This window comes from Punica granatum, chromosome 4, assembly GCF_007655135.1.
Source record: "Punica granatum isolate Tunisia-2019 chromosome 4, ASM765513v2, whole genome shotgun sequence".
NCBI lineage: Eukaryota > Viridiplantae > Streptophyta > Magnoliopsida > Myrtales > Lythraceae > Punica > Punica granatum.
In genome coordinates, this window is record NC_045130.1 from 28,331,614 (window position 1) to 28,344,961 (window position 13,348).

General features: G+C 33.3%; 1 protein-coding gene and 1 long non-coding RNA gene across 2 annotated transcripts; both read left to right on the top strand.

Moving 5' to 3' along the window:
- The first annotated feature begins 4,262 nt into the window (after nt 1–4,262).
- On the top strand, nt 4,263–5,487 carry LOC116202794 (MLP-like protein 329). Its single transcript, XM_031534406.1, has 2 exons — nt 4,263–4,531; nt 4,917–5,487. The coding sequence occupies exons 1-2, from the start codon at nt 4,354–4,356 to the stop codon at nt 5,180–5,182; spliced, it is 444 nt and encodes a 147-aa protein (XP_031390266.1). The 5' UTR covers nt 4,263–4,353; the 3' UTR covers nt 5,183–5,487.
- Nucleotides 5,488–9,993: 4,506 nt separating this feature from the next.
- Nucleotides 9,994–11,867, top strand: LOC116202736. The gene is made up of 2 exons (XR_004156140.1): nt 9,994–10,928; nt 11,330–11,867. It is a non-coding gene; the product is annotated as an uncharacterized LOC116202736 (long non-coding RNA).
- Nucleotides 11,868–13,348: the final 1,481 nt, after the last annotated feature.

Consider the following 13,348-nt stretch of genomic DNA (forward strand, 5'->3'; position numbering starts at 1 on the left):
CACTCACTCTCGACCTGAACCTAAAATCAATGAAATATTTGGTTCAATTCTCATCATTAGAGTTTCTAATATGCTAAGTCATACTTGATATGCTGGAATTAATGAAATAGAATGTATAAATGTATTTCATATATAATCATATATTGGTAGATTATATTGATCTTTTCTGGGTTGGACTTGAAATATTGGAGAATGTTGATGTCATATGTGTGTATATACATATATATATATATATATATATATTCTATATATCTGTATCTATATCTATATATAAATATATATCTATATCTATATCTATATGAAAGTTATAGGATTTCTTGAGTCGAATGGGAGAGTACAATTCGAATTCCGTACTCTCGCAACTATGATTCATTTCCGTTTATTTTTAATATATTTGAAAATTTTATTTTACTTATAATATATTCTATTCGATTTTTAATGTATTTTAAATAAATATATTTTATTTATAATATACTATATTCGACTTTCAATAAATAAAAGTACGAAAGCAATAAGTACGTTGATATTACTATTTCGTTTTATTAGAGAAAACAATTTTTTTGTTTGTATAATACAAAAGTATAAACTTTTCTTCGTGTCTATATAAATATTAAAAGCAAAGACGAAATACCAAATCGTGCTACGTAGGACGGAGAAGGCATTACCTTAAGTGACTATACATATGGTAACCACTCGATAAAGAACACTTGGCATATTATTGTAATAACATGTCATAGTTCATTAATGTATAAAAGTATCTATATTAAAGAAGCTGCAAGGTCTAAGCGATATATTTGATACGATCTTCCAAATTATTCTATAATTTTGTACTAAAATCATAAACAAAATCTTCTTGATAAGTGATTCTAAAGAAAATTTGAAAAAACAATATGAGAGAAGTATCCAAACATTATCTTCTTTTACGTTGATTCTTCTTCATGTATTCAGGGACAGATCCAGGGGGCATCAGGTGCAGTTGCCCCCCTTGGACTCGGAAAAAGTTACAAATTTTTAATATATCACAACGAGTTTGGTATTTTTTCTGTATGAAATTGTTATATCTCGCCCCCCTTGACTTTACGAATTTACTATTTCTTTGCATTTTCCTTAATTTTGCCCACCTTAATTGAATTTCTAGATTGGTTCCGATCCGTATGGCTCTTTCAATGAATAAAATTTGATTAATAAAAATAGAAAAAATTGAGAAAATCAAAGATTATTGGATCATCTTTTATTTACGATGTCAAATTGCTATGTTAGCCTGCACAGTGCAGGCTTGTCGACTAGTTTACTGAATTCTTGGTTCAGTAATGTAACTAAATTATAACTACGTAATTATGACTTCCACTCTCGAATGAACTTCGTCGCATTTACTTAGCTCATATTTCAGTGATGTGTAACTTTTAAATTATTTTTCGCAAAAAAAAATGAAATACAATATAATATTCAAAATAAATTTATGTAAGGAATGGAACGTCTTTTTGATGAATTAAGTAATTCTTTTAAAATTTTAAATTGTTTAATAAAGCCAAATAGGTATAGTAAGAAAATTCCTCTTTTGATTTATTTGATTGTTGCTAATCATTTTGGTTGTTATTGGAATTTTTTATTGTATTATTTTTTCCAAATTTTTGGTGAAATTTCTGTAATGTTTACATATTTTCTCAATAATGTGTTATTTTCTGACAGCTTTTTTAAATTTATCTGATTTTTAAAATTAATGATCATTTTTCTGAAAAGAATTTTTAAGTTAATTTTTTCTTGAATTTCTTTCTTTAAAATTTTAAGAATTTTTTTGAGTAAATATTTATATTCTTCTCAACAAATCCTGAATTATTTTTGTATAGGCATTGAAAGAAATAAATCATTTAAGTTTTTCTTTTCTTCGTTTACACTGGAATTCCTGAATTATCTTCCATTTTTATTGTCGTAATAATGTCAACTATTAAATCCTTAAATTCTTAGATTTAACATAAAAACTTTATTAGCAATTTAGGGAAATGAAATGTCCATATTGTCGGACATCCGGGCGGCTGAAGATTAAAGAATTAAAGGATACAAAATAATAGGACCTCTTCTGCCACAAAACCTAAAAGGATGAAGATTGATCTTTAAATTAGAGGCGTAAAGTAAAAGATTATCATGCAAGCTCTAGGATAAGGTGGAACTGCATTTGGTTTGAGAGTTGGATTTTGATTTTAATTGGTTAATTTCGATTTTAATTGTTTTGTAATGATTGTATTGTTGAATTATGAGAAAAAGTGTGAAAAAGTAATGAATAGTTGGGAGAAAGTGATGATTATGATATTGAATTTTAGAAAAAATAATGAATAATTGAGAGAAAGTAATAATTGTGTTGTTGAATTGTGAAAAAAGTAAGGAATAGTTAAGAGAAAGTAATGATTGTGTTGTTGAATTGAAGATAAGTGGAATAGAGTTAAAATTAAAGTTAAAAACATGTCCTGGAAACAAATAAGCCAAAGCAGGTGGTAGCTTCAACTTATCTCATTACTAAAGTTCTATTCTATCTATATTAGTTGTTTACCGACTTATTCGAGTTTCCTCTACATATAGAGAGCATAGAAGGAGAATTTAATTCACTCAATCATCTTCTTTCATGTTTTCACAGCATATAGGATGAGACTATTTGTGTCCCTTTATTAGTTATTAAGGTTTATATTAGGTTCAATGGCCTCTTTTATAATGGAATAAAATAGATATTATCTCATCCAATGACACGTTTACCCAAAAACAATGACGGACCTAATAACCCAACTTATCATATACTGATTGTAGAATTAGTCTCCGGTGGGTGCGTGTGGCGGTGGCTTCCCCTCTCCATCGGGGTTGCGTCTGATCCCGCTCGGGCTACACAGACCTAAATTATATAGTGTGGTGACGCCACAGCTTCTTCAGAGGCATCAACCATGTACAGGGGCTACAAGAGCGTTGCAGCAAACCCTACACGATTAGCGACATCGGTGGCTTAGCAGAGATAATTTCTTTTATCCTCTCTATCTAATTGGCTCTGCCCCCCCCCCCCCCCCCCCCTCTGGTGGCAGCTTCTCATTTGCGGCTTCTCCACATCCTCCCTACGACGAAGTCCCCGCCTATCACAACTAAAGATCTAGTTGCTGGTCCGACTGTTCAACCTCTGCCTGCTTGAGCCAACCTTTTGGGCCAACCTTTTGGGCCTTGCCTTTTTTTGTTGGTTTTTAACAGGTTTTGACTCACTGGTGACAATCGCTGGTCTGCACCGACTATGGAGGCCATGGCTGCTTTGGTTTGATTGTCCTAGGATTGAGCCATTTTGGCTCCCCAATGACGATCGCTAGTCTGAATCGACCAATGAGGCCACAGCTACTTTGGCTTGATTGTCCTAAGTTTGGGCCATTTAAGACTGATGGATCAGTCTTTTGTTCAAAGGCTACGATCAAAGATGGGATCTTATGTACGAATACCGGCTCAATATATCCCGTCTACTCTACTTTGTCGTGGAATTCCTACAGCGAAGTAGAATTCCATCGTGGATTAAGGAGAAGTTTCTTTCCTTTCCCGATTACTATTGGGGTCCATGATAAAAGGTAACTAGAAGGTTGTGACTGGAATTAACGGCTTCAAGATAGTGAATGGCAACTGTATCTGTTCTTCTGTAAAGTGATTTTGTTCAGCTATTCTCCTTTGTCGTTTGTCGGTGGGTAAATTGTTTATTCCACTCTTGTAATATTTGATTGGGCATTTTCTCATGTATCCACTTTTGCGGTGGTTTTTAAATGGAATCCACTTAACCCTTACAGCAAAAGAAAAAAAAAAAAAAGAAGGAGGAATGTGGATCTAATAAAGAAAAGAGAACATAAAATAAGAAGCTTGAAAAGTATTACTCCTGAGCATCAAACTCAGAGCGGACGCATATAGTAACGACCAACACCATATTTTCTCTCTCTTTTGTTTTTTTTTCTTGGTGAGAGGTTAAAGCTTTTTTTTTTTTGAGTTTGCACCGTTGTATCCAGAAAACCCAATGGCTTGAATGATCTAAATTCTAGCCTAGACGAATTATTAAGGGATAAAACTCTTGCAATTATAATTTTGTTCATTTATAAGACTTGAATTTGAAACTTTATTCAAGCCAAACATACGTTTAACCATTTGAATTAAGTTGTATCAGTAAGATTGAAGCCAATTTCAATATCATGAAAAATGGTTTTCACCATGTCTCTGTCTCTCCCTCTTCCCGCTTTATCTATAAATATAAGCCACATCCAACGTTGCTCTTCACCATTCACTTACCTTCCTCATATCTAGATCTTATCATACGGTTGACATTTGAGGATAGTCTGCATCTTAAACAAAGAGATGGCTTCATCAGTGGAGTCCGATGTGGAGCTCAAATCTCCAGCAGACAAGTTCTTCAAACGCCTAAGCAGTGAACTTCACCATCTTCCTAATGCATCTGACATAGTTCACGGAGTCGAAGTGCACGAAGGCGATTTCAAAACTCACGGTTCTGTTAAGTCATGGAGTTATAGCATCGGTATGGACAGCTGGGACAAAATACAAGCAGCATGCTTGATGAAATTAGCTATTTAAAGCATTGCACCGAAAAAGTTAGCTATTATTAAGCACGTTTGGTAAAACTATTCGTGTTATATTACTTGTAATGAGCGAAAACATTTTCTTTAATTGCTTTTTTGTTCAATCATGCACGTTTGTTAAATTTATAGTTGTGCCAGCTTTTGTGTAGGACATAATCTTCAGTTAACTATTTGCTGCACAAGTTCCTTAATTTTACTTTTATTGAATTTTTATTTTTTGGGTGAGCTTTTTTGAAAGAACAATGCTATTCTCGCTTCTCATTGGTACTAGGGTTTATAATTAAATCAATCAGGTTGTACATCTGTTTGATTTATTTTTCCCAGATGGAAGAAAGGAGATTTTCAAGGAGAAGTTCGAGATAGATGAAAGGAACATGACCGTGTCAATGGTGGCTGTGGGAGGACACATCCTCGAACAGTTCAAGAGCTACAAGATTGTCTACAACGTTTTTCCAAACGAGGGCAACAAGCCAGCAGTGTTGAAGATTAAACTCGTGTATGAGAAATTTAAGGAGACTGATCCTGACCCGAACAATTACCTGCGCTTCCTGGTCAGCATCTTTAAAGATCTAGATAATCACCTACAGTAAAATTGCATGGAGAAATCCCTAGTGGGATCAATCGACTACCCCTCATTTTCAGTTAAATAAATAACGGAAGAGAGTTTTCCTCTTCCCCCTTGTCTGTGTATTTGTAAATTAAAAAAAAAAAAGAAGGAAGACACGAAGAAGAAGAAGAAGAAGAAGAAGAAGAAGATGGAGGCAGTCTGCAGTGCTCATGTGTTTTTTAGCCTCATGTACAAATAAAATATATACATATATATAAGTTGTCAAATTCCAATGATGTTGTTCTAGTAAGATCGACGAAGGCAATAGTTTTTCCTTCTTTTTTTCAATCTTTCTTTTCTTGGCACGTGATTCATCTGCAAACTATAATAATGTAATTATTCTTAAATTAAATCATTACAGTATATAAATATAATCATTGCATATTATATAATCATCCTACGAATGGGGTCAATATACCGAAATTAGGGGGACATACAGTAATAATATGCTCCATTTCATTCAATAGTCTTAGGTTCATAACTTTGTTCAGCCACAACATGAAGACTTTCTCTATGATTGCATAAGGAACTTGTATCACCCGGGCGCAAACTTTGAAAGAGTGCGTACTACATCGACATGAATATTTGGCCATAAGAAAGGAAGAAAAAAATAACTCGTTCAACCAAAGCTTCAAGGTTTTATTTTTCCTGAAAAGACCCTTCCTCGGATTTAAATTAATTGATATGATAACTCTACTTAATATGCAATCTAACATATGTTCATTTACTAATTTATTGAACATTATCTATAAATTTTAAATTGTGACGTCACTTGTACATAATAATACAATAGTAAATTAATAATATCAACAAACTTATACATATTCTACAATGTTTCCTCAATCATATAACTACTCTATATGCACAATAGAAAATTACTTGGAATCAATAAGAATACCAATAATCACTTTACATTCATCAAAATATAACAAACTCAAAAAGTAAAAGTTTTATTAACCGAAGAAATCCATTGCCTTTAACTAAGAAAATTAAGATAATAAATTTAGACCTCGTCATCTTAAAATTATACAGAATTTTGCTGCTATCACATCATCTTTGTCTTTGGTAGAAAAGCCGAGGCAATTTAACAATACTAGGTCCCTAATTATGAAAATTCAAAGTGCAAATATTTTTCATCAGTAATAAGAGAAATACATGTATACTATAAATAAAATTTTCAGATGTCCATGAGACCTTTAGATTTTCGAAAGTTATAAACTTTTACACTTTCATATAAGTTAGGATCTTTAAAAATTTCATCAATTAGTAACTTTTCGACTTTTGTAAATTATAAAAGACTTGGAAATTTCATCAGTAAGTGGCATCACAATACTGTATCATTTGTCCGAATTTTATAGGTCGAGACTCGAGGAGTCATTTAATTAGAGGTTAGGCTCATCGTACGTGATATTATCTGAGAATTCGCTCCGGCTTATATATATATTTATCTATGTATGTATAAATTGTCAAAATTTCCGTTGACTCTATGATTTTAATTTTTCTTTACCTTTCCTTTAATTTTGTCCCCTTGATTAAATTTCTAAGTCTCAGGTTGTGCTTATCCAATACGGCACATTTATTCCTCAACAACTTATGGCCATTTTTAGCACTTGAAAATGGCGGTGGCTCCGGACAATCAATCATTCTATTCCAGGTAGCGCTTTCCGTTACTGGATTTAGACGAGTACACGTGGCCACTAGATCTTTACCAATTTTCCTTTTCTTTTTTTTTTAATCTCACATTTATATCTCTCTATAACTCATTATTTATATATCTTGTTTCCAAATATCATATTCAACGCAAGACTATCACGGTAGAAAATATAGATAATATTCAAATATACACTTCATATGTATACGCAGTGGAACTAGATAATATTCAAATATACACTTCAAAATAACTTTTTTAGACTAATATGTTACTCCGTATTACTAAATGAAAAGGCATGACCAATTCCAAAGTGTTTTTACAACCGTTTTCACATTTCTTTCTAGATATCATATTCGGCATAGTTGACAGTTGAGTTCTCATTAAAGAAGCATAGACATCGGAATTGAAAACTTCGATGGGAACTGAGAGTAATCTTTCGAAAAAATAAATAAATAAAAGCCCAAAGATAACCCAATCGACATGTTATATTAAGAGAAGAAAACTGAACATTTTTCGCTTCGTTCGACATAATTCGATTGCTTCAATCCAAGTACATTCTTGGGCACGAGAAGACATCAGAGATATATTTGATGAGGAATCTGATTATCACATTGGTGAGCCTTTCCATGGTGATGATCTGTTTTTTCTGTAAGATAATTTTGTTCACTTATTTTCCCTTGTGATTTATCAATGAGTAAATTATTTATTCCGCTCTCGTAAAATTTGATTGGACATTTTCTCCTTTATCCGCTTTTGGAGTGGTTTTCAAATGAAATCCACTTAATCCTTACAACAAAAAAAAAAGTACGAGGAATATGGATCTAATAAGTATAGAAAATAAGAAGCCTAAAAGGTATTACTCGTGAGTATCAAACTCAGAGCGGAGGTATATAGTAACGACCGACACTATATTTTCTCTCTCTTCTGCTTTTTTTTTCTCGGTGAGAGATTGAAGCATTTTTTTGGTTTGCACTATCGTATCAAGAAACCTAATGACTCGAATGATCTAAATTCAAGCCTAGACGACCTACTAAAGAATAAAACTCTTGCAATCATGATTTTATTCATTTATAAGACTTGAATTTGAAACTTTATTCAAGCAGAATATGCGTTGAACTATTTGAATCAAGTTGTATCAGTAAGGTTGAAGCAATTTCAATATCATGACAAATGGTTTTCACCATGTCTCTGTCTCTACCTCTGCCTGCTTATCTATAAGTATAAGCCCCATCCAACGTTGCTCTTCACCATTAACTCACCTTCCTCATATCTTAGATCATATCATACAGTTGACATTTGAGGATAGTTTGCATCTTAAACAAAGAGATGGCTTCATCAGTGGAGTCCGATGTGGAGCTCAAGTCTCCAGCAGACAAGTTCTTCAAATGCCTAAGCAGTGAACTTCACCATCTTCCTAATGCATCAGACATAGTTCACGGAGTCGAAGTGCATAGGAAAAATTATGTATGAGAAATTATTATTAAATGAGTGAAAAAGTAAAAAAAGTTGATGTTGATGAATTCGGTAAATAAATAAGTTGAGTGGAATAGAGTAAAATTAAATTCTAAAATCAAACCGTATCTAAAATATCCAGTATATTAGGAAAAGAACATAAGCACAAGCTACCCTTTATTATTAATATATTATGTGTCATTATACTTTTTTCTTTAATGTTGAATGAGTTATTGACGCAGCGGAACTAATTGTGATCTGTTGATTTACGCACAAATACTAGACAACAACCTTCTATCACATGTTAATTCTACAAATATCAGGAATAGGCATCAAACTCGAAAACAAATTCGAGATTGGGAGAAAGAGCACGGTAACTCCACAACTTTATTGATAAATCCGAAATTAACTGTCTTCAACCCTAGGGTTGTACAAAACTTAAATAGGTCTTAAAAATGCTTCAATTGTACGAAAAATATAAACTTTCCTAAAATTGTAAAAACGCCATAAATAACATAAAATTGCCTGTTTGAAATCCTAAACGATGGAATTTGCCTTAAATAAGTTTTGCTTCGGATGTCATTTCCTTCGACATAGGGTCGTCAAAATCTGTTTTTCTCCAGATACCGATTTGCCGCTTCTTCTACCGCATATGTTATTATTTATCATTAACATACCATTATTTTCATATATTCTTTTTTATTAGCATTTTATGTTGTCGCACATAGTGCAAGTCGGTTCTCCTCTATACATATGTAAGGGATAGAGAATACTTAAAGATACAAAAATTTAGGAATATTAGCAAATCTAATGATGAAAAAACATGTATAGGTTAGTCCTGGAAACCTTGTTAGAAAATACTGCATACAATGTATCTGCATAGTCTGTGTGATTGGACTTATTAGTCCAGTGGATGGGTGGTTATGAAGGTAATGGAGAATGGTTAGGCGAAATTGGAACATCCCTCATTATCAAAAGAGAAAATAAAATGTATAAAAATGAAAGGGATGGAGAATTCTGAAACAAACAAAATATGATAAAATTAGCAAATGTAATGATAAAGATGTATAGAATACTGCCTGAAAGTACCTTGTAGGAAGATACTTCATATAAGATTACCTGCCCGATCTGTGTGATTGAACTTATCTGTCTCGTGAATTGGGTGGTCATGCAGATGATGGAGAATAGCAGTCAAAATCATTTCCTCGTTCAGAAAAGAAAAAAAAAAGTATAAAAATGAAGAAGTTGAAAATATTAATTAAAAGAAAAAAGACAAGGGGAGGGAATAGCTGGCGGTCTCCCATGAAGAAGGACCAGTTTTCATCAATTATGTATTATTATTACGAAGTCTCATTATCTAATATAAAAAAATAAAAATTCGAATATATCTAATAAGAGACACATATTGTCCCACAACAAGAATCGAATTTCAACTTCTTGATTAACACATAAGCGTGTGCGTCACTGTACTAATATATTTTTTCGAATAAATTTAGTGTCAGATATATACTTATGTATCATATATGACCGCTAATATAATAAATTATAAATACATATCAAGTGAGGTCCACCCAGCAAAAGGTCCACCCCAATAAATTCTCTTTCAACGGGTCCAAGGGATTCAATTCTCACTTGCAGAAGGTTGATTTTTTTTTCTTTTTTCCTTTTCTGGATGCAAGAAGGTTGGTTTTTTTTTTTTCATTTTTTCTTTTTTGGATGCACAGTTATTGTGGGTTTGTTTGCTGAGACTATTTCGATTCAAACATCAATTTTCTCTCGTCACGAAGTTTTTCAGAAGGGGTTTCAGACCTATGAGCAGTACTGGAGATAAAATCCACTTACTGCGAATTGAATTTACGTGTTGTCCGGTTGGGTTGAATGGCAAAGCAAATCTGGCCCAATTTCCCCAGAACGAAGAAGCCCACTTTTGGTTGTCAATTTGTGTCGGAATTCACATTTTAGTCAGATTCGTGATTCTGACCCTCAAGGAATTGGGTGAAAACTTGAAATCTCATTGTTGGCCCTTCCTGTTCATCTAATTTTAGATTGTATGTCCCTCCCTCACAAGTATCCATTGCTGTCTTTGCCACCAGCCATGACCGACGCCGGCGCCGCCCCTCCACCTCCAACTTTGACGTTCCGACTGGAACCTCCTGGTCGGGAGCTCAGGCGAGCTCAGCAAGCCCCGCCATCTCTTATGTTGAGCTCGTGCCGAGATAGCGAGATCACCGGCACCCCTCGAGCTTTGCCATCAGTTCGTGTTCATCGGTTGAAATAAGGAGGGGCATGGCCAGCGCCGAAAGTGGTCGGTTAGACTGTCGGAAGTGGAGGTGGATTTGGAGGGGCGGTGGCTGCTCCTTTCGCCCGTCGATTTTCTCTCTCTCAGCCAGCCTAGGTTCGCCAAATCGGCAAATCGGGGGCTCGGACCCTTGGATGGGTTCGCGGGGGGCAGGGCTAACCCACCCCTGGTGCTCGCGAGCGTTGTGGCCCCGGAGCCATGGGATCACCGGGGCTTATACAAATTCGAGTTTGTTCATCTGGTAATATATTCCAGTTATAAAGTATATTTGAAAATTATAAGTCAAGGTTCCCATGGATGGTTATGAAGTTCGCTTTCCTTGATAATGTAAGTGTAAATTTCCATCATCAATAGAATTTGAAATGGCATTTATGTATGTTCTCTTAACGACTGTTGTATAGAATATATGAAAGTACTAAACTCTTAATTTATATATATGCTATATTCCTGCACGTAGTGTAAACATTTTTACCGAATTTTATTGATTGTAATCACATCTATTTCATAATTTAATAAATTTATATACTAATTAAGCTCATCAAAAATATATTCCAATATAAGAAGTATATGTTTGGATTACAATAACATTGAAATGATACTTGAATTATAATAATAAAAAAGAATTACATATCACGATTCAATAGGGAGTAGGGACCCTTAATAATTTTCTTTGTTATATATGAAAAATGAAATCTCATCTACCGACAGGAAATCTTCTGTGTCATCAGGTCTACTTCATAAACCAGACGGGAGAAGTGACATAACAGGGGCATGGCCCCAGAAAATGGCGTGGTGCAGGAGAAGAAGACACCTAACGATATTCCAGACATATCTTCTATGAGCAGGAGCGATTTTTTATTTTTATGATATGATGGAAACTGATCAGGAACGATTAGATGGAACTTTGCAATTTGCATCTGTCTTTCGAGGTGAAGATTTTGCAGCTAAAAGAATCGTGCGGTTTCTTCTTTTTCTAAAATCTGTGAACTGTACTGAGATATATATGAGACCATCTCTCAGTTCTTGATGGAAGATAGAGTGGGGGTCCACATGGAGATAGCACTAGGAACGGGTCGATATTTTGCAACCGTACACGAAGATGGCTCGAGGGGCCATGGGAGGGTACATGTTAGCCTATTCGGCCCCAGAACTTCGAAGCTAAAAGGAATTTTACAATTTTTTTTTCAATTGTTTAATTCCTTAACTCGGAAAAGTTACTTTCTTAATCTTCCCCTCGAGGACAAGCCCATTCCCTCTCGATTAAAATCCTGCTTCCGTTCCTGTATGCATGTCTTTTTTGTCTAGCTATTATTCGGTTGATATTATTTTGACTTATGTGGCCATGGCTATTAGGTTCTAGCAATTGCTTATAAAACTACCAATCGGTTTCTTCCCCTCGATTCTTCAGTGAGAATAATTTTCTCATTAGATTATTTTTTGGGTAAGATTTTTTTTTTTTTATCTCTCCAGTTGAACAATTTTCTTATTGTTTTTAATTTTCTTAGTAGAGATTTGTCAAAATATATATTCATCCACACTTCAACTACGTGAGGTTTAGGTCCAATTATTACGGACAAAAATGTTATTCTGATTTTAGAATATAGATCATCTTTTCAACGTGGATGACTTGGTATCCTGAAGTAATGCTCACCACCTACTCTAAGTTCATGCTTGAGTTGACTCATTTAAGGAATAAATTTCTCAATCATCAATTTTATTCATTTACAAGATTTAAACTCGATACCTCATTGAAAAAAAAAACATTCTCTAAACTATTTGAATCAATTTATATTGGCTGTAATATTTATCTTGAAAGAGTCAAAGACCTAACATTATGAATCTTAGCAATGGTTTGTTGCTCATACTGTAACACTCACTCTCAACCTGAACCTAGAACTAAGAAAGTATTTGGTTCAATTCTCATAAGTAGAGTTTCCAAGACGCTAAGTCGTATTTGATATGCTGGAATTAATGAAATAGAATGTCATGGAATAAATGTATTTCATAAATTATCATATATTGGTAAATTATATCGATTTTTTTGGGTTGGACTTGAAATATTGAAGAATGTAGATGTCATATAGATATATATATATATATATCTATCTATATTCTATATCTATATATATCTATATATATCTATATCTATATTTATATGAAAATTATAGGATTTTTTTAGTTGAATGGGAGAGTACAATTTCAATTCCGTACTACTGTAACTGTCGTTCATTTTCGTTTATTTTTAACACATTTGAAAATTTTATTTTACTTATAATATATTATATTCAATTTTTAATGTATTTAAAATAAATATATTTTATTTATAATATATTATATTCGACTCTCAATAAATAAAAGTGCAAAAGCAATTAGTACGATGACATTGCTATTTCGTTTTACTAGAGAAATCAATTTTTTTTTTGTATAATATGAAATTATAAACTTTTCTTCGCGTCTATATAAATATTAAAAACTTAGACGAAACACCAAATTGTGTTATCCGGGACAAAGGAGGCATTACATTGAGTGACTATTCATATGCTAACCAATCGATGAAGAACACTTGGCATATTATTATAATAACATGTCATAGTTCATTAGTATATTAAAGTATCTATACTACGAAAGAAGGTGTAAGGTCTAAGCGATATATTTGACACGATCTTCCAAATTATTCTATAATTTTGTACTAAGATTATAAAGAAAATCTTCTTGATAAGTGATTTTAAAGACAATTTGAAAAAACA